Genomic DNA, 22773 nt, shown 5'->3' with positions numbered 1-22773 from the left:
AAGAAGAGGTGAAATTACAAAGATCCCACCTTGTACCATTATGCTAAAAGACAAAACAGAGTGGCTGGATGAAAAGCACTTTTCCTGCAAAGTGTTTTTCATCCATACTCTGACATAAAATGCTAGATGAAGGCATGGTAGTGTAATGGTGTGAGGTTGCTTCTTAGAGTATGGATTAAGTATGCATCATAATGCATGGAATTATGACTCCTAGGTCTTACACAAATGGTTTAGATAACTGGCTTTTTTTTTTTTTATGGTAATTATTATTAACATTAGGACCTCCATGGAGTCAAAAGACTCATCACAAGAGATACCTGTCATGTTACGTAAAAGCTCATCAAACTGAGTCACTGCTTCCGCACTTACTACACTCTGAGTTAACTACTCTATAGCACCTGCTCCACATACTAATTACACACATCCTCCTTATATAGCTTCCAGGGAGATTCTCTTGTAGAATATAGAAGAGTTTTTCATTCTATGAAAGGTTAAGTTCAACATGATAATGAAGTTTGATGATAAAATGAATTTTTGTGTGAAAAACAGTTTCATTACTTGATAATGACAAGCCAAACTCTTCAACTTGATACAAGAATGTCTGAAAAATCCAGAAATAGCCATTTTCAACACCAAAATATTTATATTATCAACATAATTTTCTGGAATATATATATCTTCAGGAGTGTATCTGATATACTCCTGAGCAGGATTATGCACTACTTTTAATTATGTCCAACTATAGGTTGAAAATAAATAAATCTCAGTAGGCACATTTCACAATCAGTGGGCAATAGGGAACAGTCTTTTCCTTCACAAAAATACCTGAATTGTTGTGTTATGTTGCTATTATAATAATATATACATCTGATGCTTTAATAAAGAATATAAAAAAATGTGTTCATGGCCTTTCTCCTTATTCAAGAGAGTATGCTAAATAAACATAAGTACACTTTAATAATAAGAATCATGTATTCATTGGACATCCATAGATATCATATGGTCACTCCGATGCTCAGTGATGTGCCACACAAGTTTTTGCCATTAGTCTTGTTGTATGCCTTTCTGGAGGCTTCAACTCTCTGAAGATCAGTTACTCCACCACACACACCATCCATCCATCTCATTGACGGTCTACCCCTTCCTCTTTTTCCAGGAACTTTACCTTCTATCATTGTTCTGAGAAGTCCTCTTTCCATCCTTTCAACATGTCCAAAATATTTTAACTTTCTTCTATCAATATCCTTAAGAAGCCTTAAAATTCTACTGATCTTTTCTAACACCTATTCATTTGTATGCCTTTCAAGTATATGATATCCTCAACAGACTTCTGTAACACATCTCAAAAGTAGCTATCCTTTTCTTATCTGACTTCTTTAGGTTCCAAGTCTCGCATCCATAAGTCGCTGTTGGAAAAACAACTACATCCAAAATCCTCAATTTTGTTCCCATGGAAATAGATCCATCCTTCCAAGTTTTAGATGTGTTAGGAATGGCTAAAACAACAGTCTGATGTTATTTTAGTTACCTTTACAGTTACCTTACTCCAATTGAGATTTGCATGATTAAGGGCCTTAGTATTCTTTAAATAAATGTTGAAATATGGAGGAACTGAATACCTTGTACAAATGATTAGTTTTTCTGTTTGCAGGAAGAAACAGAATCAATGGTGGTTATAAGGGGAATAAGCACAACTAAAGGACATGCTCATCAACTCTAAGGCAAACTAACAAAAACTCTTTCAAATATTTTTCAGTCAAAACAGTAAGAATTGAACAACTTACCACTGGATCAACAATCAGATCCACCAAGAATGTTTTTGTTTACGTGTAGAACATGCCTTAAACAAACAAACAAAAATAATATCAGCTAACGCCTTTTTATTCCCGTATAGGGAGTAGACAAGGCTGTTTTAGCCCTTTCTAACTTTTGGAGACTGACTGGGCAGTTCATTCCCCACTGGTAGCCAATCAGATATAGCTAGCCCAAGGCTATTCACCAATTAAGTGGCACACAGTGAAGAGACAGCTCAACAAGTACTACCATCTCGTGGTCCCTAACCCAATATATTTAATGTCTGAAATAGTGTGGGTTCTATGGTCAATTTTCTCGAGTTTACAGGACAAAAAACCTGCTTGCCCGTGCCAGAAACTGACTAACTCGGGAACCAGTTGAAAAAAAGGCTTAGAAAAATTTCCTATAGGTTGCTGACTAGATTTGAACCCAAGTCTTTCTTCGTGTGGTCAAGCGCCATGGTGTGCAAATGCCACATCCACCGAGCTACACAAACAAACAAAAATCTTTATTGATAGAAATTAACATGCTATCCTGCTTGGGATGTAATATTTACTTCCATGGTCCATGGAAAATGTTCCACTGATTTCTAGTGGGAAGTTGGTGGTACTATGCTTTATCTTCCTTTAAAAGATTAGTAAGATCCACAAAAACTGAATCCTAATTCTGTATTCCATGGCTCAGGTTGGGATTAGTATACTGGTCACTGCAACAGTCTAGTGTTATTACAACTACTGTTATCAGTTAAATCACCTTGCAGTTGTGATTTAACTGATAACAGTAGATTCACACCAAGAGAAGCAACACCACATTACAGTGCCACCTCCAAACTTCACCAAATAATAACACACACAGAAAGTCGTTACGCTTTATACTAACTATGCCATTCTAGTTTGTTACAGTACTAACATAAGCATTTCTTAAGTCTTACACTCAACTTCCACACTAGTATCTGTGTGCTCGCTCAACAGCCCCTCCCCTCCCAAAAGCTTTAGTTTTCCTAATTTTGCACATCCACTTTCACTTCATTCAACAACACACTTCCTGGCATATAAAACTTATTTCATTCAAATATGCTGTCACAAGTGGAGTCATCCTTCATGAAATATATCATCATCATCATCATCAAATTCCTGCCATGTACCCTCAAGGGGTGTACAGGATATGACAGTACTACATGAAAAAATTACATCATTACTAACTTCCTATCTACAATTTTCCTCCAAATCAGTCTGTTACTTGTCAAGACTCCAACATTATCAGATCTTATATTTCTATCGTCTAAGGCACTTTGTACCGTATCAATCCACCTATATCTTGGTCTTCCTCTGGGTCGTTTTCCTGCCAACCTGGCAGAGAACACTTGTTTTGCTAATCTTTCCTCTCCCATTCTATTTAAGTGACCATACCATCTGAGATTAGCTCTGCTAACGCATTCCTGGATGCTGACAATGTCAAGTTCTTTCCTAATATCCTCATTTTTAATATGATATTGCCATTGATGCCATCTGTTCACGCCTCTAATCTTTCTCAGGACTCTCATATCTGCGGTTTCTAGTCTTTGGTCAAGTGTTTTACTTCTGACCCAGCTCTCAGATCCATAAGTTAAAATTGGTTTGAACACAGTCTTGTATACAGCTAATTTAGTGTTCCGACTAATTTCTTTCTTATTCCATATGAATTTATTCAATTGACTTCCCACCATACCAGCTTTGCTGATTCTGTTGTCTATTTCTATATTTAGTTTACCATCTTCAGTAAAAATTGTGCCTAAGTAGCTGAAATGTTTTACTTGTTCCACAGGTTCTCCATTCACAACACAGTTGACATTTTCAATGATTCTGCCTATTTTCATTGTCTCTGTCTTTTTATTGCTGACCTTCATACCATATCTATTACAACAGCTATTCAATTTAGTCAGAGAATCTTGCAGACTTGTAGCGGATTTATTTAGAAGAATAACATCATCTGCATAAAGCAAAGAGCTGACATTAACATCTCCAATTTTGATATCAGGTTTAATACCACATTCCTTCATAATGTGATCCATATAGATAATGAATAACACAGGGGATAATGTACATCCTTGTCTCACACCAGATTTAAAATTAAACCATCTTCCTGTACTTCCTTCATTTCTAACTGCTGACTCACAACTCAAATAAAGACTAAGTATTGCTTGATATAATGCCCCATTGACACCATATAACTGCAGCGTATTGAATAGCTTCTCTCTTGGCACCTTGTCATATGCCTTTTCCAAATCGACAAAACTTAAATACAGATCTTTGTTATATTCCCATGCTTTCTCGACTATTTGTAGTAAAGTGAAGATCTGATCCTGACAGCCTCTATTTGGCCTGAATCCAGCTTGTTCTTCACCAAGCTTTTCTTCCACAATTCTTCTCAACCGTTTCTCAAGTATACTTGCATAGATCTTGCCAGGAACACTCAGTAGGGAAATACCTCTGTAATTCTCACATTCAGTTTTATTTCCCTTCTTATATATGGGTACTATGAGAGCTCTACTCCAATCATCGGGAATTCGTCCCTCTGTCCAGGCTTTCTGAACTATGCAGTGCAGCCACTGCATAGTTCAGAAAGTATGGTGGTATAAGACTCTTATACCACCATACTTCAGCATTTCTGGTCGAATATCATCTACTCCTGCTGCCTTTCCACATTTCAAGCCTTTGATGGCTTTTTCTACTTCAAGTATGGATATGTATTCCTGACTGCATGCCTGGTCAGTGTTTTTTTATCACTGTGCTGTCATCACTGCTTGTTTCATTTAGCAGTTTTTCAAGGTAATTACTCCATACTTCAAGGATATCTTTTTCTCCTGTTTTCATTTCACCTTTATCATCTCTAATTCCTTTTACAGCACTCTTTCCTCCATTCCTAAGCTTCTTCAACAACCTCCAGAATATTTTGCCACCTTCTTGATATTTATTTTCTATATTCTTGCCAAAGACCTCCCATGACTTTTGTTTAGCTAGTTTTACACACTGTTTAGCTTTCTTACATTTGTCTCTGTATTCTGTAAGAGTAAAAGCTGACTTATTTGCCAGGAACTTTTGATATGCTTTCTTCTTTTCCTTCACTGCCTCTTTAACTTCCTGTGTCCACCAGGGAGTTCTGATTTTTTTATCTTTGCACACAACCTCACCACATGCCTCTCTGGCAGAATCAATCAATGTTTCCTTCAGAGTTTGCCACTGAATCTCCAAGGTTTGATTCCTGTTCTCAAACTCTTTCATTTTCTTTTCAATAATATTTCTGTATTTTAGTCTACAGTTTACATCTGAGAGCTGCTCAACTTTTATTCGCTTTAAAACTTTCTTACATGTTATTCTTTTCAATATGAAATTCAATTTTATCCTGCTCAAGACTAAATAGTGATCACTTCCAATTTCAAATCCTCTGTACACTCTGGTGTCCTGCACCAGGGAGAAAACATCACTATCAACAATAACATAGTCAATGAGACTTTTCTTATTCCTAGCCTCTTCTCTCCATGTGAATTTGTGCACATTTTTATGTTGGAACATGGTGTTAGTAATAACCAGTCCATGTCCTGAGCAGAAATCCAACAGATATTTGCCATTATTATTAGCTTTGCTCTTTTCTCCAAATTTTCCCAAAATATTTTTGTATGTCTCACAATCATTTCCTACTCTACTATTTAGATCCCCAACAAGGACCAACTTTTCCTTTTTCATTGTGTCAGTTGCTTTTTCTAAAACCTCAAAAAATTCCTCCACTTCTACCTTAGTAGAACCTTCTGTGGGACCATAGGCACAAATAAGTCTCATTGTCCAGTTCCCCATTCTCATATTTGCCCACATTACTCTACTTGAGACTGACTGCCATTCAAGAAGATTAGCCTCGTATTTTGTGTTGAATACTATGGCTACTCCTTATAATTCTCCTTATAATTCTCTATCATGAAATATATAAGTAAATAAAATGTACAAATAAATTACATTGTCAAGAACAAAACATGTGCTGATGGTGTAATATATGTTTCTTCCCTAATCCACATACACAAAGAGTATGTAATGCTACAATAAAATTTCCTTTTTTGTTGGGACTACACACTAATGAAACTTACTTGAAAAGAATGAAAAGTTACATGACAAGCAGAACAAAATCCAGAATAGCTATACAATTCTTGAGACCTAATATAGATCCAATAATATCTTTAAAAAAAGGTTTTGTAACATCCTCTTCAGTACTCCTATTTGCATTTACAAGGTTCTGAGTTATAGGTGATAGATATAAACAGTAATTCTTTCATATCTCATTTCATTTGGTAGGCCACAATAACTTTCAGTATGAATTTACTAAACCACATCATCATCTTTTATAATGCCATACATTTTAAAAAAAATGAAGTAAATATAAATAAAAAAAAAAAAAAGTACAGCAAAGTTCTTAGTTTTCTTTTGTGAATCAAAACATTCTATTTTATTATTACCAAGACCCCATGGAGTCAAAGACTCATCTAGGAGGTCCTTTTATCAAACACACAGCTCATCATACTGTGCTTTAACCACACTCAAATTCTCTGCAGACACCACACTCTCAGACAAGGCATTCCAATCATTCATAACTCTGCTTCTCACTCCCCTACTCGCACTCTCTTTATACAGCTTCCAGGGATGACCTCTGGTTCTCCCCTGATCTCCCACTATTTTCTGCAGAACCTCTCCAGCATTGATCCTATAACAACCCCTTAATAACTTATAATTCTCTATCATATCTCCCCCTTCCTCCTCCTCCTCCTGTCCACCAGCCTCTGCAAGCTGCATCTTCTCAATCTTTCCTCATACTCAACATTCCAGAGGTTAGAAACTACCTAAGTCAGTCATCTCTGGATCCTCTCCAACATCTCTTCATCCTTCTGAAACCAGGTGACCAAATCTGGGCAATAGTCCATGTGCAGCCTAATCAAAGCCTTATACAATGAAACAAGAATCTTCCTTTCTGCATCCCATTTTTGTTTATTTCCAAATTTTAAAACCTTACATTTTGCAACTTTGAACTCACATCCCCATTCCCGTGCTCAATCACTCAATTTATTCAAGTCTTCTTGTAAAGCCACAACATCATCTCTACTCTTCATGATTTGTCCCAACTTGCATCATCTGCAAACAACTGAATATCTCCATCCAAATCTTCCCCAATATCATTAATATGCAAGTTAAACAGCAATGGCCCTGAGGCACACCACTAGTAACTTTCCTTTTCCTGGATATCGCTCCCCCATACACAACTTGTTGATACCTATCAGATAGCCTGTTTCCAATCCAATGCACCAATCTAATATCCAACCCCATCCACTCCAGTTTGACTATCAACTTATCATGTGGTAATCTATCAAAAAAGCCTTTGCAAAATCTAAGTATATTACTGTGTATCCTTCTCCTCTGTCCATGGAAGTAGTCAACTTATTGCAATAAATAAGTAAGTAGATTACTAAAACTATTTTGATTAACAATTGCAAAATACGTTATTTAATAGCTTGTAAACTGATGCTGCAAAATCAGGCATTAATCCTTGATTGTCTGTAGTCTTATTTTTCTGTTGCTATCATCAGGTCCTTCAAAACTGATATCAACCAACTTTTAATCATGGTGAAATGTTGAAAGTTGTTGAAGGATTAAACTAATTTTATTATATTTTAATCATGGTCTTTTCTTCCACTCCTCATATTTATAGTAAAAAAAAATAAAAAATACAAGGTTAAAATAAATTAGTTGAAGATACTACAGGTCAGTGATTGCCAAATTGTAGAAATCACTGGCCTGCAACACAACTGAATGTAGTCCTTTGCTAATGCAGCAAAAGACTACATTAATGGATGATGCAGAACGTCTGTAAATCAACGTTTCTCTGCATTTTCTTGTTTAAGAATAACTATATTGCAATAAACAGTTTGAAGAGAAAAAATCTGTTGTATTTAAAATACTTAAACTTAATTTCATCAATGTCCTGCTTTGATGAAATTTAACTAATTTTTTCTATTTCGAAATTATGTAATCTACTGTGTCCCTCCAGCCATTTAATGAAGTGGCTCTAAGAGCAAACAGAAGTTATTCATCATGTTATTGAATAATACTTCGATATAGTTTTAGCACTGCCTATTTCTGCAAGCTGTGTTATCTGCTTTACTTCTCTAATTAGTGCTTTTAATTAATGCCCCCCCCGTACTCCCATATCAAGAATGAATGAACTGAAAATAAGAACTTGAATAATCCTCACTTCTGCTTATCAAATTAATTTACAAGAAAGTTTGTAGCTGCAACATTAGCAAGTGGATTTCTTGGGATTCACATCTCTTTTCACATATTAGGTCTAAAACTTTGCTGCAACCCAATAATCAGCTTCTCTCAATTTGATATTGGACAAAATAAGTCATGTCCAGTCTGCTTTTATGTCTGACAATGCATGCAATTTCAAGCCAATTTCTGTTTTTTTGCAAGTTGGAGAAAATTCAACTGACTGGGAGAAAACCTTTTCACCTCAGTCTAGGATCAGCTAACTTTGCATTGCAAGAAAAAGACCTGGAAGGGATTTCAACCCAGGCCGTTTTTCCCGAGTGATGGCTGGTGAAAATACTGTCAGAGAAGCATCCCATTTCTGCTACAGATTCATAATACTGTCTTAATCCAATTATTAATTTCAACCGTCTCTGACAGGTTTTCTATAAAATAAATAAAAGTTTCTTGCTACATTGCAAGAAGGAATATTTCCTAGGATGGTAAAAGGCCACATGTCTAACAAACAAATAATAAAATAATCAATTTCAATTTTTAAAAATTATATCAGTCCAAATACACATAAAATAAACTAATTTTTATACTAGCTGTGTGGGGAAGGGGAGCATTAACCTCTCTTCCCACACACACTACTCATGTTATGTAAAGATTCTTTCTGTCTTAGGACTTGCATTCAGTAGCACTCCAATGTAGCTATAACCACCCATTTACAAAATTAAGATTGGATTCATACTTCAGTGTTTTTTCAGAAATAATGATGAGAAAACCAAGATGTGTGAAATGAATTCCCTGATTTATCAGTTTTTGCAGAAGATGGCCAAACAAAAGGCTATAAGGCCAGTGTTAATAGCATCTGTGTTAACTGCATGTGTTTTCTAGCTGGTTTGCCTATTTTATGGATGGAAACAGTTTCCTTGCCAGTTCCATATAAGATTGGCTAATTGATCTTCAGCTTATAAGTCCTTACGACAAGGTTTTCCACTTAAAAGGCAAATGTAACATCATCCTCACAACTGCACTAGTTTTTTTTTGTTGTTGTTGTTGTCATCATCATTGCAAAATTACTTAAAAAAAAAACATTACTATATGTGACCTGGGTTAATTAATAAATCTTTTATTAAATTTACTGAATACTCATATTTCAATCAGCAATGTATAGTGAATTCATAAATTCACTATACATTGCTGATTGTATAGTGAATCAATTAAATAGATAATTATTCATCTGTAAATAATTATTTACAGATGAATAATTTCTGTAAATATTTTATATCATTTCAGCTTCATTGATCTTTCTCCTCTCCTTAATTAATACAATATAATAACATTACTTTCTCAACCAAGTGATGTAAGAACGTGGCTTGTTTGGGAAAGTGACCTGGATTCAAATCCCATCTGTATAGCATGAAGGATTTTCTAGACCACTTTCATTCAAGGGTAAATTAGCAAAAAGTACCAAAGAATTTTTTCCCTCATGGTAATTTTCAGCCTTCTTCCCATTTCCCTAAATGGTTGTCATAAACCTTCCCATAACAGACTATTAAACTATGTGTGAAAAGAAATAGATGAATTATTACTTGCTTGACCTTGAATTTATATGGACTTTTTCAATTGAAGGTGAGTTAGCTGATATGGAGGTAGCAGAGTTTTTTCTTCTGGAAACTTGGGATTTTCATCCCGCGTACAGACAAATCAGCCTTCAGAACACATGCAATTTACAAACAAAAAAAAATACCATTGTTGGCAGTGACAGGCATTAGATGACATTGATGGTAGTAGTGTCGTAGTAGGAGAATTAAGTAGAAGTGAAGAGGGTGAGTGTATTTAGCAAAGTAGAATAAAGTGTCCTTAGACTACTGGAGATGTCACATAATAATAATAATATACAGCTCCTAATGTTATAATTTTTTTTAAGACAAAGACAATATGGAATAATTATTCTGCCTAATTCCAGCTTTCTTATATATAAAACTTGTATAAAGTTATGGAAAGTGCAATATAAATACAGAAATGAGAATTTTATTTTTTCCACCTCATTTCTTGAATGTTTTTCCCCTTTAATAAATTATCAACATAGAGAAAGATGGAACAATTTCGTAACAGAACTAGAAAAGGATTTATTTAAGCCACAACCCAAAACCTATAAAGTAATAAAATACATGAATAAAGAAATAAAAGAAAAGATAAAAATACAAACAATAGATTTAGAAAAATGGGTGACCTATTTCCAAAATCTCTGGACAGATGAGAATAATGAAATAAAATTTTATAAGACAAAGAATGACCTAATAGAAAATATCACAATGTTAGAACTGAAAAATATAAGAAAGAAGATGAAAAATAGGAAAACACCAGGAGAAGACAATATAAATATAGAACTATACAAAAATGCAGGTGAAAAATTTAATGAAAGACTTCTGAATTTTTTTAATATGGTTTGGATGTCCAGAAAAACCCCTAACTCTTGGAAAAAAGCACTGGTTATCCCAATCTATAAATAAAGGAAATAAAGACAATTGCAATAATTATAGGGGAATTAGCCTGCTGCTGAATACAGGATATAAAATATATACAGAAATATTAAAAAGAGAAACGAAGCAGCATCGTAGAAGACAAATTACTTTCCAAAAAGGCCGATCCTGCATAGATCCAATTTTTACTTTAAATTATTAATAGAAAAGAGAAGAGAATTTCAAAACGAAACACACGTGGCCTTTATTGATTATGAAAAAACCTTTGACAAAATTAGTAGACAAAAATTGTTTAAAATATTAACCGATTTAAACATACCAAACCAACTTTTACAATCTATTCAAGAAATATATACAGGAAATAAAATAGCAGTTAAATTAGAACACATCTCAGAATGGAAAGATATATCAAGAGGAGTACAACAAGGATGTACCCTCTCACCTCTGCTTTTCAATATACATGTACATATATAACAATCTGGAAACAGTATAACCCATTTGGTATAAAAATATCCTGCAAATGAAGATAGATAGATTACTATTTGCAGATGATCAAATAGTATTAGCTACATGAGAAGATGATTTATAAAGATCATGAAATGATATCTGAAGACAATATAATATGACAATATCTAAAGAAAAAACAAAAATAATGGCATTCAAAGGAGAAAACCCAATAAGAAGTAAAATAGTGATAGATAATAAAATACTAGAACAAGTAAACACTTTCAGATACTTGGGATGTGATCTATCACACGAAGAAGAAAAAGACAGACACTAAAATATCAAACTTTGTCAAAGTAAATGGCATAATAAATAATATATTTAAGCCATTCCTAGTACAAAAACACACTAGAATCAGACTATATAATGTCATGTCAAAACCAACTCCACTATATGGAAGTGAAACATGAACCATAAAAAGGAAAGATGAAAAACGAATTCAAACAGCAGAAATGAAGTTCCTCAGAAAAACAGCTCAGAACAAGCTCAAGTAGGACCACAAAACAAATGAAGAAATCTTACAATCCCTGAAAATAAAACCAATTAATTACTACATAAGACAGTATAAAATGGACAACAGCAGACTACCAAAAATATTATACAGATACAAAATAAGTGGAAAAAGAAGAATTGGAAGACCAAGAAAGAGATGGCATGAGACCGGAACAGGCCACTTGGCCTAAATTCCATGTTAGGAAGAAGACGATAAATTATCAACCATATACAAAATGATTGGGGGGGGGATTCAGCCATACTATTAAAAAGTCTGGATGAAGATTATACGGTAAGACAGATATCATCAGGCTGATGAAAGGAACAATGATAATTAAATTACAATATGCTTAGCTGTTAGAAAGGGTTTTTTTTTTTTTTTTTTGCAAAAAGAATAATATTTAAAAGTCTTAATTCACATGCTAGATTTTATCATCGCACTATGGTTCAACAGCAAATTCTTGGATGGGTAGAACAGATATGAAATAGCAATATGAATTTTGCTTTAAAGCTACATGCACCTCTTGTTCTTGGAAGTAACAGGAAAAGTTCACAGTAGTTTTTGCAAATTTTTAACTGAGGTTCCACCTATAAAAATTAAAAATAATAGTGTACTTAGTATCCAGGAGAAGAGGAAAGGCAATAAGTAGATTAGCTCAACTCTGCTCTACAGCTGTCAAATACTATATTTTTTGCTGCTTCAAATGGGGATGTGAGTTCAATGTTGCAAAATGTAAGGTTTTAAAATTTGGAAAACAAAGATGGGATGCAGAATTTATGCTTGGTGAGAATATATTGTTGGAAGTAGACGAAATAAGAGATCTGGGAGTGATAGTGGATAAGGATCTAAAATTTAGGGGACACATCGCCAAAATTGTGAAGACAACACAAAGACTTCTGGGAATGATGAGGAGGACCCTGACGTGTAGAAGTAGGGAGATTCTTGTTCCATTGTATAAGGCTTTGATTAGGCCACACATGGACTATTGTGCCCAGATTTGGTCACCTGGTTTTCAGAAGGATGAAGAGATGTTGGAAAGGGTCCAAAGGCGACTGACTAAGGTAGTTTCTGACCTCTGGAATGTCGAGTATGAGGAAAGATTGAAAAGATGTAATTTGCAGAGTCTAGTGGAGAGAAGGAAGAGGGGAAATATGATAGAGACCTACAAGTTGGTAAGGGGTTGTTATAGGATCAATGGTGGAGAAGTTCTACAGAGAATAGTGGGAGATCAGGGGAGAACCAGAGGTCATCCCTGGAAACTGTATAAAGAGGGTGTGAGTAGGGGAGTGAGAGGCAGGTTTTTTTCGTGCAGAGTTGTGAATGATTGGAATGCCTTGCCTGAGAGTGTGGTGTCTGCAGGGAGTTTGAATGTGTTTAAGACCCGGTATGATGAGATGTGTGGGAGATAAAAGGACCTCCTAGATGAGTCTTTGACTCCATGAGGTCTTGTTTAATAATAATAATAATAATAATAAATTAATGAGCCAGCTTTGTGGATAATGTCTCCTCTGCTTTGTCATTGTTAATTCAAATTTCACTGAATGATGCTTGTAAAAGTCTTTGGGGTTAGTGTCATTACACACTTTACTAAAGACCCAAGTGACAATAATTTTTAAAATATTCTATAAGCAATCATCATTTTATAGGCAGACTTGTCATAAAAAATTCATACAAAATATACAAAAATAAAAAAAGTTGGTAACATCACACCAGCAAATAAAAATCATTTGCACTTTGTTGCAATAAAAGAAATGGAATATCATGTCTGCATAAAGGATTAGTTTTTCTATTAATGGGCCCCATGTTTAGACTAATTTGGAAGAATTCCAAGGAAAATTTAGATGAAAATTATTGACAGGTAGTTAATAATAATGTAAACTTTTTGTGTAGTACTATCTTATTATCATGATAGCACTAGAACAACAGAATTAGTAGAAACACAAGTTCTCGATAAAAGGTGGAATTCTTTTCTAGACCTCAAACAATGAATTGCTTGACTAAAAGAGAAACAAGAATTTATGATGAGGCAATGAACTCCAAGCAGTTGCATAACGCTATTCAAAAATGTATATATTCCAAAATTCGAACGATTGTCAATTAATGACAGATTATATGGCTTCATGAGAGGGAATACCTAGGAAGAGAATGAAACTTATACCATTATCAATAATATAAAACAGATAAGATATATTCAAGTACTTCAAGTTCTTAAAAATCACTTAATGTCCAAGAACTTGAAGTCATCCTACTTTCCAAGATTACGGAATAATCTAATACAAGACAGAATTAGAATACAGAAATAGTTGCCAAAAAAACTGCATTCCTGCAAAACTTGGCACAATTAGAAGTCACATGAGTATGGTTGTAAAACTGGATTTCAGTATCTTGGAAAGTGTGCCTGTATGTGTGGTGGTAGTGTGGGGGTAGTGTGGCATTCCCCCCCTGAAATACTCCTTTTCAAAATCAAGCATAAATACTTCAACATAAATAACATATTAGCTAATAGAGAAATTTTAAAAAAAGTTTTTGCATTAGAAATTAATTATTAGAAGTAATGAAACAAAGCCTGGTAGACAGCATCTGTGCTTTCCAAACACAGGCTGTGCTGTGGATTCAAATTCCACCATAATGTGGATGTTTTTTTAAAAGCCTCTTAAGTGACAGAAGTTTGTGGTGGCTTGAGAAGGACTATGTAAATCTACAGCATATAAGTACAACCTTCTCTGGGTAGGAGTGCCATTATAAAAAAATAAATAAATAAATAAATTTTTAAATGTAAATTCCATAAAAATATACCAACTTCCTGATACGTTATTGGTCACCAGTCATTTGTTGGTGCTGGTTCTGGATATCAAGATAGAAGCTCATTTCAGAAGTGTCCAAAATGGAGAATGCCCTATCAGCTTTCCCCCCCCCCCACTAACAAACCATTTCAAGACTCCCTGACTTCTCATCAGGAAAAGTAGGAAATCCTAGTGACATTTTAACACTTATTTATATGTAACCAACTTATGAAATTGAAAGATTATAAATCTATTATTGTACAATGGTGCTACAAGTGGACAAAGTGTTATTTAAATCAGAAAAACTTTGCTCTAAAGACCAAACATGAGACTATGTCAAGTCACCTAGGACAATGAGCATGGCAGTGGTTCAACACCAGGTAATGAAATTATCTACCTAAAGACAGTCACGAACATCCATACCTAGTGGGATCAAAATCAACAGCATGTTAACTGAAAAGCAGGCAACACATTTCCAGCTTAAAGGTTTAGAGGGGAAAAAAAAAAAAAAAAAAAACTTAGGACCAAAACTGCAGATAAAGATCCCAAGTTCCATAAAGTTAACTCAGTTCTTCTAGCATAAAAGATAGTTTCTGACAGTGCTAATCTTGGATGTCAGAATAGTTTCGAAAACCTAACAAAATGAGGAAATATTCTGCAGATTTTTTATGCATCTCCCACTCATGAATGACTAAATCTATAGTACATTAAAACTGTGGGTGGGGTAAGGTTATTTGTTTTCTTTTCTTCTGTACATAAAGACAGAAGCCCTGTTGAAGAGCCCAAAAATTTTTACAGCAAGTTCAAGCATCCAATAAATAGATTCATCTCACACCTAAAGACATTCACAAACATCCTTGCCTAGAGCAGGATTCAAATCTGCAGCCTGTTGATTGGAAAGTGGATACCTTTATATAAAAGAATTTGTGTTGAGAGGCTCACTTTTCTTGAAGAACAGTTCATTAATAAATATCTTTTTTTTTCAGAGCATTTCCTCCTCTTTTGTCTGCTCTATCTCTATTCTTAGAATGCTGTTTCATTCTCCAGTTCTCCTCAACCAAGGATAATGACTCAGAATCGAGAAAAAACATTACCTGTTTTCAGTATATAAACAGATAATGTTTTTCTTTATTCGAAGTCTTAATCCCAACAGAAAAAGTAATATCAAAACAAAGTAAAAAAAGCTCTCCAGTGAACAAAAAGAGAAGTCTTGAGTTTTATCCAATTTGGAAAGAAAAAAAGTAAACAAATAATGGATATAGAAATTTGTGAAAACCGGTTAACTTAAAAACACAAATAGCATTTTTTTTAATCAATATACCATAGTTTTTTGTCATTTTTGTGAATTTCATATGCAAACAGTACACCTATACATTAGCACCAAGAGTAGGCTAAAGATTAGATATCTAGATACTCTGCTCCAGAAACCAAAGATGGAACTTTATTTTAAACTGCAATCATTCTGGATAATTCTGCTCAACAATCATTAAATACCGCAATAATACAAGCATGGACTAATTATCTGATCTTAATATGCAAAGTTCAATGGCTGGTCAGAACCAATAAGTGTATGTCATGCAAGACGAAAATCTAATGTCTAGGAAGAAGAGCTGTGCCATATCTATATGAGATCAATGAACTTGCATTCAGTTGAAAAATCCTTATAAAAGTTCTTCACACTTTCATCTTTTCAACAAAAAGATATCATTACTGTCCAAATTATGGAGGCTCCAAAGAAGCAGAACACACAAATACACACAATGTTTATTTTCTTATGCACTGATGGGGCAAAACACTACTTGAGTGACCAGCAAGAGCCACTTCAAGCAAAGTGGTAAAACTAATGTTTCGCCAAGATGTAAAGCTGTAATATCTTTCTCAAGTTAGTGGCAATGACTAAAATTTTGTTCTTTGGCTATCTCTGCAATCTTTTTTTTTTTTTTTTTGATTCAGATGACCACTTACAAAAAGAAAATGTCTTTCTTTCTTCATTTTTTTCCTTTAATCACAATGGAAACCAAGTTGTTCAATCACTGAAAGAAAGCAAAAGTATGAGAAATGCCAAGTAAACAAAGAGGGCCGATATTTTAAAGCCTAACAAGAGGTCACACTTTTTCCAAACTAAAAGCCAACTTGTAAACTGGTTATACTAAACCCAGCAACCTTTGTGCAACACCATTCTATCTTACATTCCTAGACAGATTCATGTTTTCTCAATGCATTAACAAATGCCGCATTGTCATCATGCCTACTTTTGCATTACAGAGACACTCAATAATGGCAGCTGATTATTATTATCAGACATTTTATCGCAAACCATTTATGAAAAACTGACATAATTATTGCCTACTCATTCATTTCACAGACAAAAATAAATACTTGTGGAACTGGAAACTAAGTAGGCATTGGGCAACATTGTATATTGTATTTCTGAAGTTTTTTACTCAACAGTTTTCTTTTTTCCTGATTTTTGTTACTAACAATTTCTTTCATAAGTGATGTATGTCTTCTAATAAGCATTTTAATATATTATCATTACACATGATGACATAAAAAGGTACACGTTAAGCACTCATGCTTAAGCTTTTGGAAAAGTCACCACTGGAGTCCTTGTATTATAAAAACAAGAAAAATTTCGCTTAAAAAGGTATCTACAAGATACTTTTAAGTGAAAGATGATCGTCACGTTTGGTGCTCCTCATGTGGGAATACTCATATTAAGAAAAACAAATTGCATTCAAACTTAACTTTAAAAAATATTAAGCTGTAAAACAGCATTAGGTTAACCACCATCCAAGAGACGATCATCTTTCACTTAAAAGTATCTTGTAGATACCTTTAAATGGAAGGAAGATTGCACATATGCTTTTGAACTAAAATAAACCAAGTTTCAATAAGCCACTCTTCAATTGTGCACTTTTGTTTTAATCCTTTTACCATTTTCTGTATTCTAATTACTTGCTATACAAACATGATATACTTTATTCAGGTTATTCCTTATTATCAAAACTGTTTTGATTTACAATCTGCAATGTTTTTCTGCTTTTTTTTTTTCAAGTATTTTTTTTTTTTGTTTGTTTGTTTACAGCTGCCCACTCATTAGCACCAAAGTTGTTGATTTTCAGCATAACCAAACATGTGAATATGCATACTTAGTTTGCTTTCAAGCAAAGATGGCAAGAACAGGAACATGCAAGGAATAATGGAGCTATTTAAAAACATTAACGTTAATATACACATTTAGAAAGTGGGGTGAATCATAATTTTATGTTCATCGAGAAATAAACATTAATTATAGAAATTACTGCAAGTGATGGCCAGAAAGTTGTCGAACTTTTAAATGATTAAAGGGCAAGTGCTACGCTATCTTATGAAGTTTACTGCTTTTCAGACTTGTTTGAAAGCAGTATGAAGAACGAAACAACGAACAGTGTCTGAAATAAGAATTCAAAATTATTTAAATGACTTATCTGGTGAAGAAAAAAAAAAAAATGATGCTGAAATATACAATAGCGAAAGAGGGGGGGGGGGGAGAAACTGGAATATTCATATAATTAACGATACCAAATATTTGTATATGCTAAACAAAAATAATTAAAACAGAGTGACAGCTTGCGCATAAAACGTATTTAAACTTGAATGCCAAGAGCACACAAAGGAAACCGTAAACACAAGTCTAGCTACCTGGCTTCTACTTGTAGGTGGTTTCGGTGGATTACGAGCCAGGTAGTAATGATCAGGGGTTTGACCGTACTCGTCCATGATGATTGTAGAATGCGCCGCATTTTGTGAAACTGTAGCTTTGCGTTCTATGGATGCTGAAGTTGTCTTAGATATGGGAGTTAACATTTGTCCCTCACCATTGCTTACAAGTGAACCAAAACACGTTTCTGCAGTTAGCCTAAGTGCAGAATTCCGAGGCGTCCTTGGCATGTTAACACGTTTATATTCTCAGGCTATGACAAGGCTAAGATGTCAAGTTACCGTACATCATAAGATCTCTACTGTAAATATAAAATATGCACTAAAAATATAGCTTTCACGTAAATTTGTGAAAGTCCGAGTCATCGTGGAGCACTTATTGAACTTTATATAGAAATTAAAATATGCAGATGTTTTAAGATTACTGATATACAGAGGTATGCTGTCCAGTACTCTAAGTATAGAAGCGACCCAATCGGTTTGAAGCACAAAGGAGTCTTATTTTGGCGCGAATCATATTTCCCGCGAAATTTCTGTAGTAGCGGCCCGAAACGTGGATAACGTATATCTACTACTCCGCGAGTTATAGAAGATGCGAAAAATATATTTTATTCAATACAATTATGTATGTGAAACCATTCAGTATGCAGAACAATTCTCCTAGATTTACCAGAAATGCGAAAAATGTATCATTAGTTTTACTGATTTTAATGTTACTCTGTTTAGACAGATGTCCACAATCAGTTAGGTGTGTCACATGGAGTTTAAAAACCCAGTGCTCTAAGCTCGTCCAATGACATTGTTTAACTCTGTTAGCAGTTCCCCCCCCCCCACACACACACATACACATTCTCTGTTTCTTTTCTTTTTTTTTTTTTTAATTCTCAATTACATATTCCGATATCATAAACAAAATAATTTCGCTAAGCAAAGTACGGTATTTAATAACACCTGATCATAAAAACAATAAAGCAAAAAGAGTAAATGCATTATTTGAAGCACAATATTATAAAATAAGCGAATCACTGCACACAATGAAGAGCATGTGACTTAGAAGGCGTGGCCATTTTCTCATTCATAACATGAAATACAAAAACAAGTTTATTTAAGACGTGTTGACAAATTTTGCTGTTATATGTGGACAATAACCTTGGTTTTATTTATATGACCGCCTTTAATTTATACATTAGTATATATGATTCAGTTAAACACAATGATATTCGCCTAGTTTTGCATCATACTTGTTTCATGTATATTTTTAACTAGATATAGCCTAAATGAATATAATATCTTGCAAACAAATAAAAAAAAAACATAACTTGTTTAGTAATATTAATAATGCTATTTTAATATAATTTGGGAATCGAGAAACTCATACCGAGACGTATTCCTAAAGAAGTGCAATCAAAAACCGAAAGTATGGAATTTATTCCAAAAATACATTTAATCAGTATAGAGGTCCAACAGTAGCAGTGAAAAAACTGTTTGGCAACACAATTGACGTTCATGTATTAATTCGAGAAATTAGGGTATTTTATAGTGGGCGACAGAAAAAATAAATATAAAGCTTCCGTAAAGGCCTATCAATCCTCAAAGAGAATAAGCGGAGCTCCTTTAGTTATAACTAACTTTTTGAAGACTAATAGACAGCTAGTCTCCATCTTTCAAGCATTTAGTGAAAGTAAGAAGGGATTAACAATAAATTAAATCCCTTCAGGGAGAGAACTGTCAACTATCATCATCTCATGGGACTAAATCCTAACATTGATAGAGATTAATTATACGTCACCATCATAATCCTCTAAGGGATTTAGGCCCAGTGACCTGTTCCAGTTTCATTCCATCTTTTTCTTGGTCGTCCCTGACTTCTATATCCTCCAATTGGGTGGTATCGGAGTATCTTTTCGAATAATCCTTAACAATCCATTTTTCCAATATTTTCAATCCACTTCTTTTGGTATTCGCATACTTAGTCCAATACTGATTCTATTTTAGTTCTTTACGTTCTGTGCTACTTTTGTCCCAGAGAGCATAGCCTGCTGTCCTTCGCAGGAGTTTCATTTCTCCTGTTTCTGTTCGTTTTTCTGCAGTTTTTATGGTCCATAATTCCGTATAGTAGAGAAGGTCTTGGCAAAACTTTATAAATTTTATTCTTGTATGCTTTTGAAATTGATTAGGTTTGAAAATATTAATATAGATCATTCCCGTTATCTTCAGAAAGTTTGAAAATTTGATGTCAATGTCAGCTTCTTTTCTATATGATACAACACATATTTAAAGCAGTTAATTTGTTCTAAAATTTTCTTTTCAATCATGATTTTACTTCCGATTGGAGATGTTCCTTTAAAAGTCGTGATTTTTGTTTTGTCTGTTGATATTTGCATCCCAATTTTTATTTTCACTTATGTTTAAGGCGTATATTGATCTTTGGAATTCATCTTCACTTCTTGCTATGATTATCTGATAATCTGCAAACAAAATGATATTAAGTGTAGTTCCACGATTTAGTTTAAATACCGGTTGTATATTTTTCTTCCATTTCGTTCCTGTTTCATCTACATAGATATTAAATAAGAGTGGTGACATTGGGCATCCTTGATGGACCTTTCTGATTATTGATTTCTATTCTGTAACTTTTTTCATTGATTCTTAGAGCCATTTGGTTGTTCTGATACATTGTTAGTTATTGCAGCAAGCAGCTGATTTGGAATGTTTAGATTCTTGAGTACAGTCCACAGTTTATTCCTTAAGACTCTGTCAAAGGCTTTCTACAAATGCTATGTGTGTTTCTATATTGTATTTGTAATGTTTTTCCATTAAGATTTTTAATGTAAAAACTGGGACAATTCACGATCGTCATTTTCGGAAGTCATTTTGTCCTTTGCAAAGTTTATCTTGTTAATATTCGTGCAACTTATAACAGAATTTAGAGGAACTACAAAGAAATATCCTCAGTAGTTTTCATAGCTGCACTATTGGTTTTTTATATATTATACAACGTAAACAACATCAGAAAAAAAAATCAGCTAACGCCTTTTTATTCCCGTATACGGGAGTAGGCGTGGCCATTTAGCCCTATCTAACTTTTGGAGACTGAGTGGGCAGTTCGATCTCCACTGGTACCAATCAGAGATAGATGGCCCAAGGCTATCACTAATTAAGCGGTACACAGTGAAGAGAGACGGCTCAAATGTGCCGCCATCTCGTGATCCCTAACCCTAACACAATATATTTTAATGTCTGAAATAATGTGGGTTCTACGGTCGATTTTCTTGAGTTTACGGGGAGAAAAACCCGAGTTACCGGGAGGAAAAACCCGCTTGCCCGTGCCAGAGATCGACTAACTCGGGAACCGGTCGAAAAAAGGCTTAGAAAAATTTCCTCTAGTCCCCGACTAGACTCGAAACCGAGTCTTCCTTCGTGAGGCCAAGCGCCGTGGTATGCAAACGCCACATCCACTGAGCTACACAGGCTCATCGTAAACAACATAATGTTCATAAATATGGAGATGGATAGGAAATTGATGAAAATGTTGTTTTACGCACACAACGAAAAGGATTAGATTTGAATTTGCTAAAAGTTAAATGATGCTAGTATGAACATTGAACTGAAGAGCTTGATGTTACAACTCTCTCTCTGTATGTGTGTGTGTGTGTGTGTGTGTTAGGTAGAGTCAGTGGCGCACCATAGGAGTTGCCCGAGCACCCCCACGTCCCCCAAAGAAAAGGAAAAAACACTAGAATTTTCCAAACATCTTTTCCTAATTAAAATTCATTTTTTTTATTTATGTTGTGTCGTGTCTTCTATTTCTATCCTACTTATGAATTAGCGATAACTACAGATGCTCAGTCATAGGTCGTATGCGATGCGTAGTGTGCATTCGCAAATCGTCTACTCAATTCCCCCCCCCCCCCCCCCCACACACACACATACACACAAGGTTAAAACCTGAGCGCTCGGCCCCTCCAAGATTAAATCCTGAGTGCGCCACTGGGTAGAGTAATCAGTTGGTCAAAGGATGATCGAAGTGGGAATTAAAATTTGATGTCAAGACACAATGATCTGTTATCAGATTTATTGGGTTTTTTTCGGAAATAATTACCTGAAGCAGCATGCGAAAAAAATGTTCTGAGTGCTAGGACTACTAAATGCATCACAGAATATGTCTATAACCAATATGACTACATTGCTACCAATTGGTGCGAGAGCTCATATGGTCTTGACCAGGGAGGCGGCTGAACGTGTAGAATTTTCAGTTAAGAGGAGGGAATATATGGAATTACAGGGCTGGTAAGAAAAACTTACGCATGTGAGACTGCAAGGGCTGGATGTTGAAGTGCATGGAAAGTGGTAAAGGAATGTAAAGCAGACTGCACACCTAGAGTCAGGAAAATGAAAATAAATTCGCCTGGGTATTAAATAAATAAATTCCATCATTAAGCGGGAGCTACAAAAAAAAAAAAAAAAGATTGTAGAGGGCATTCAACGAGAAAGATATCCAGCAGATACATGCGTGGAACAAAATATATACTACAAGGTTAACTGGTGTAGTAAGAAAGGCAAAAGCAGCATGTGAAGGCAGATTAGCAGTACACCCTAAAGATAATCCCAAGGAATTCTATTGGTATGTTACAAGGGAAAGGAAGAATGTTCATGGAAGAATGATTTTAATGAATGCCGATGGTAACTGAATGGGGCGAAATAGTAGAATTACTAAGTGAACACGTTGCAAGAATATATCA

At 34.6% G+C, this 22773-nt stretch overlaps 1 protein-coding gene across 1 annotated transcript in view; it reads right to left on the bottom strand.

Annotated features, from left to right (window-relative positions):
* The window catches only part of LOC150106905 (transcription factor E2F3-like), an 86433-nt gene extending 68102 nt beyond the window's left edge, over window positions 1-18331 (bottom strand). Inside the window, exon 1 of the mRNA XM_090393367.1 lies at window positions 18014-18331. Coding sequence (XP_090249493.1) covers window positions 18014-18262 — 249 coding nt within the window. The 5' untranslated portion in view covers window positions 18263-18331. The remainder of the gene's footprint in view (window positions 1-18013) is intronic.
* Window positions 18332-22773: the final 4442 nt, after the last annotated feature.

The sequence above is a fragment of the Typopeltis vanoorti genome, chromosome 5, assembly GCF_054136105.1.
Source record: "Typopeltis vanoorti isolate ZY-2024b chromosome 5, IOZ_Tvanoo_1.0, whole genome shotgun sequence".
Taxonomy (NCBI): domain Eukaryota; kingdom Metazoa; phylum Arthropoda; class Arachnida; order Uropygi; family Thelyphonidae; genus Typopeltis; species Typopeltis vanoorti.
This window is presented reverse-complemented; position numbering and strand designations above follow the sequence as displayed.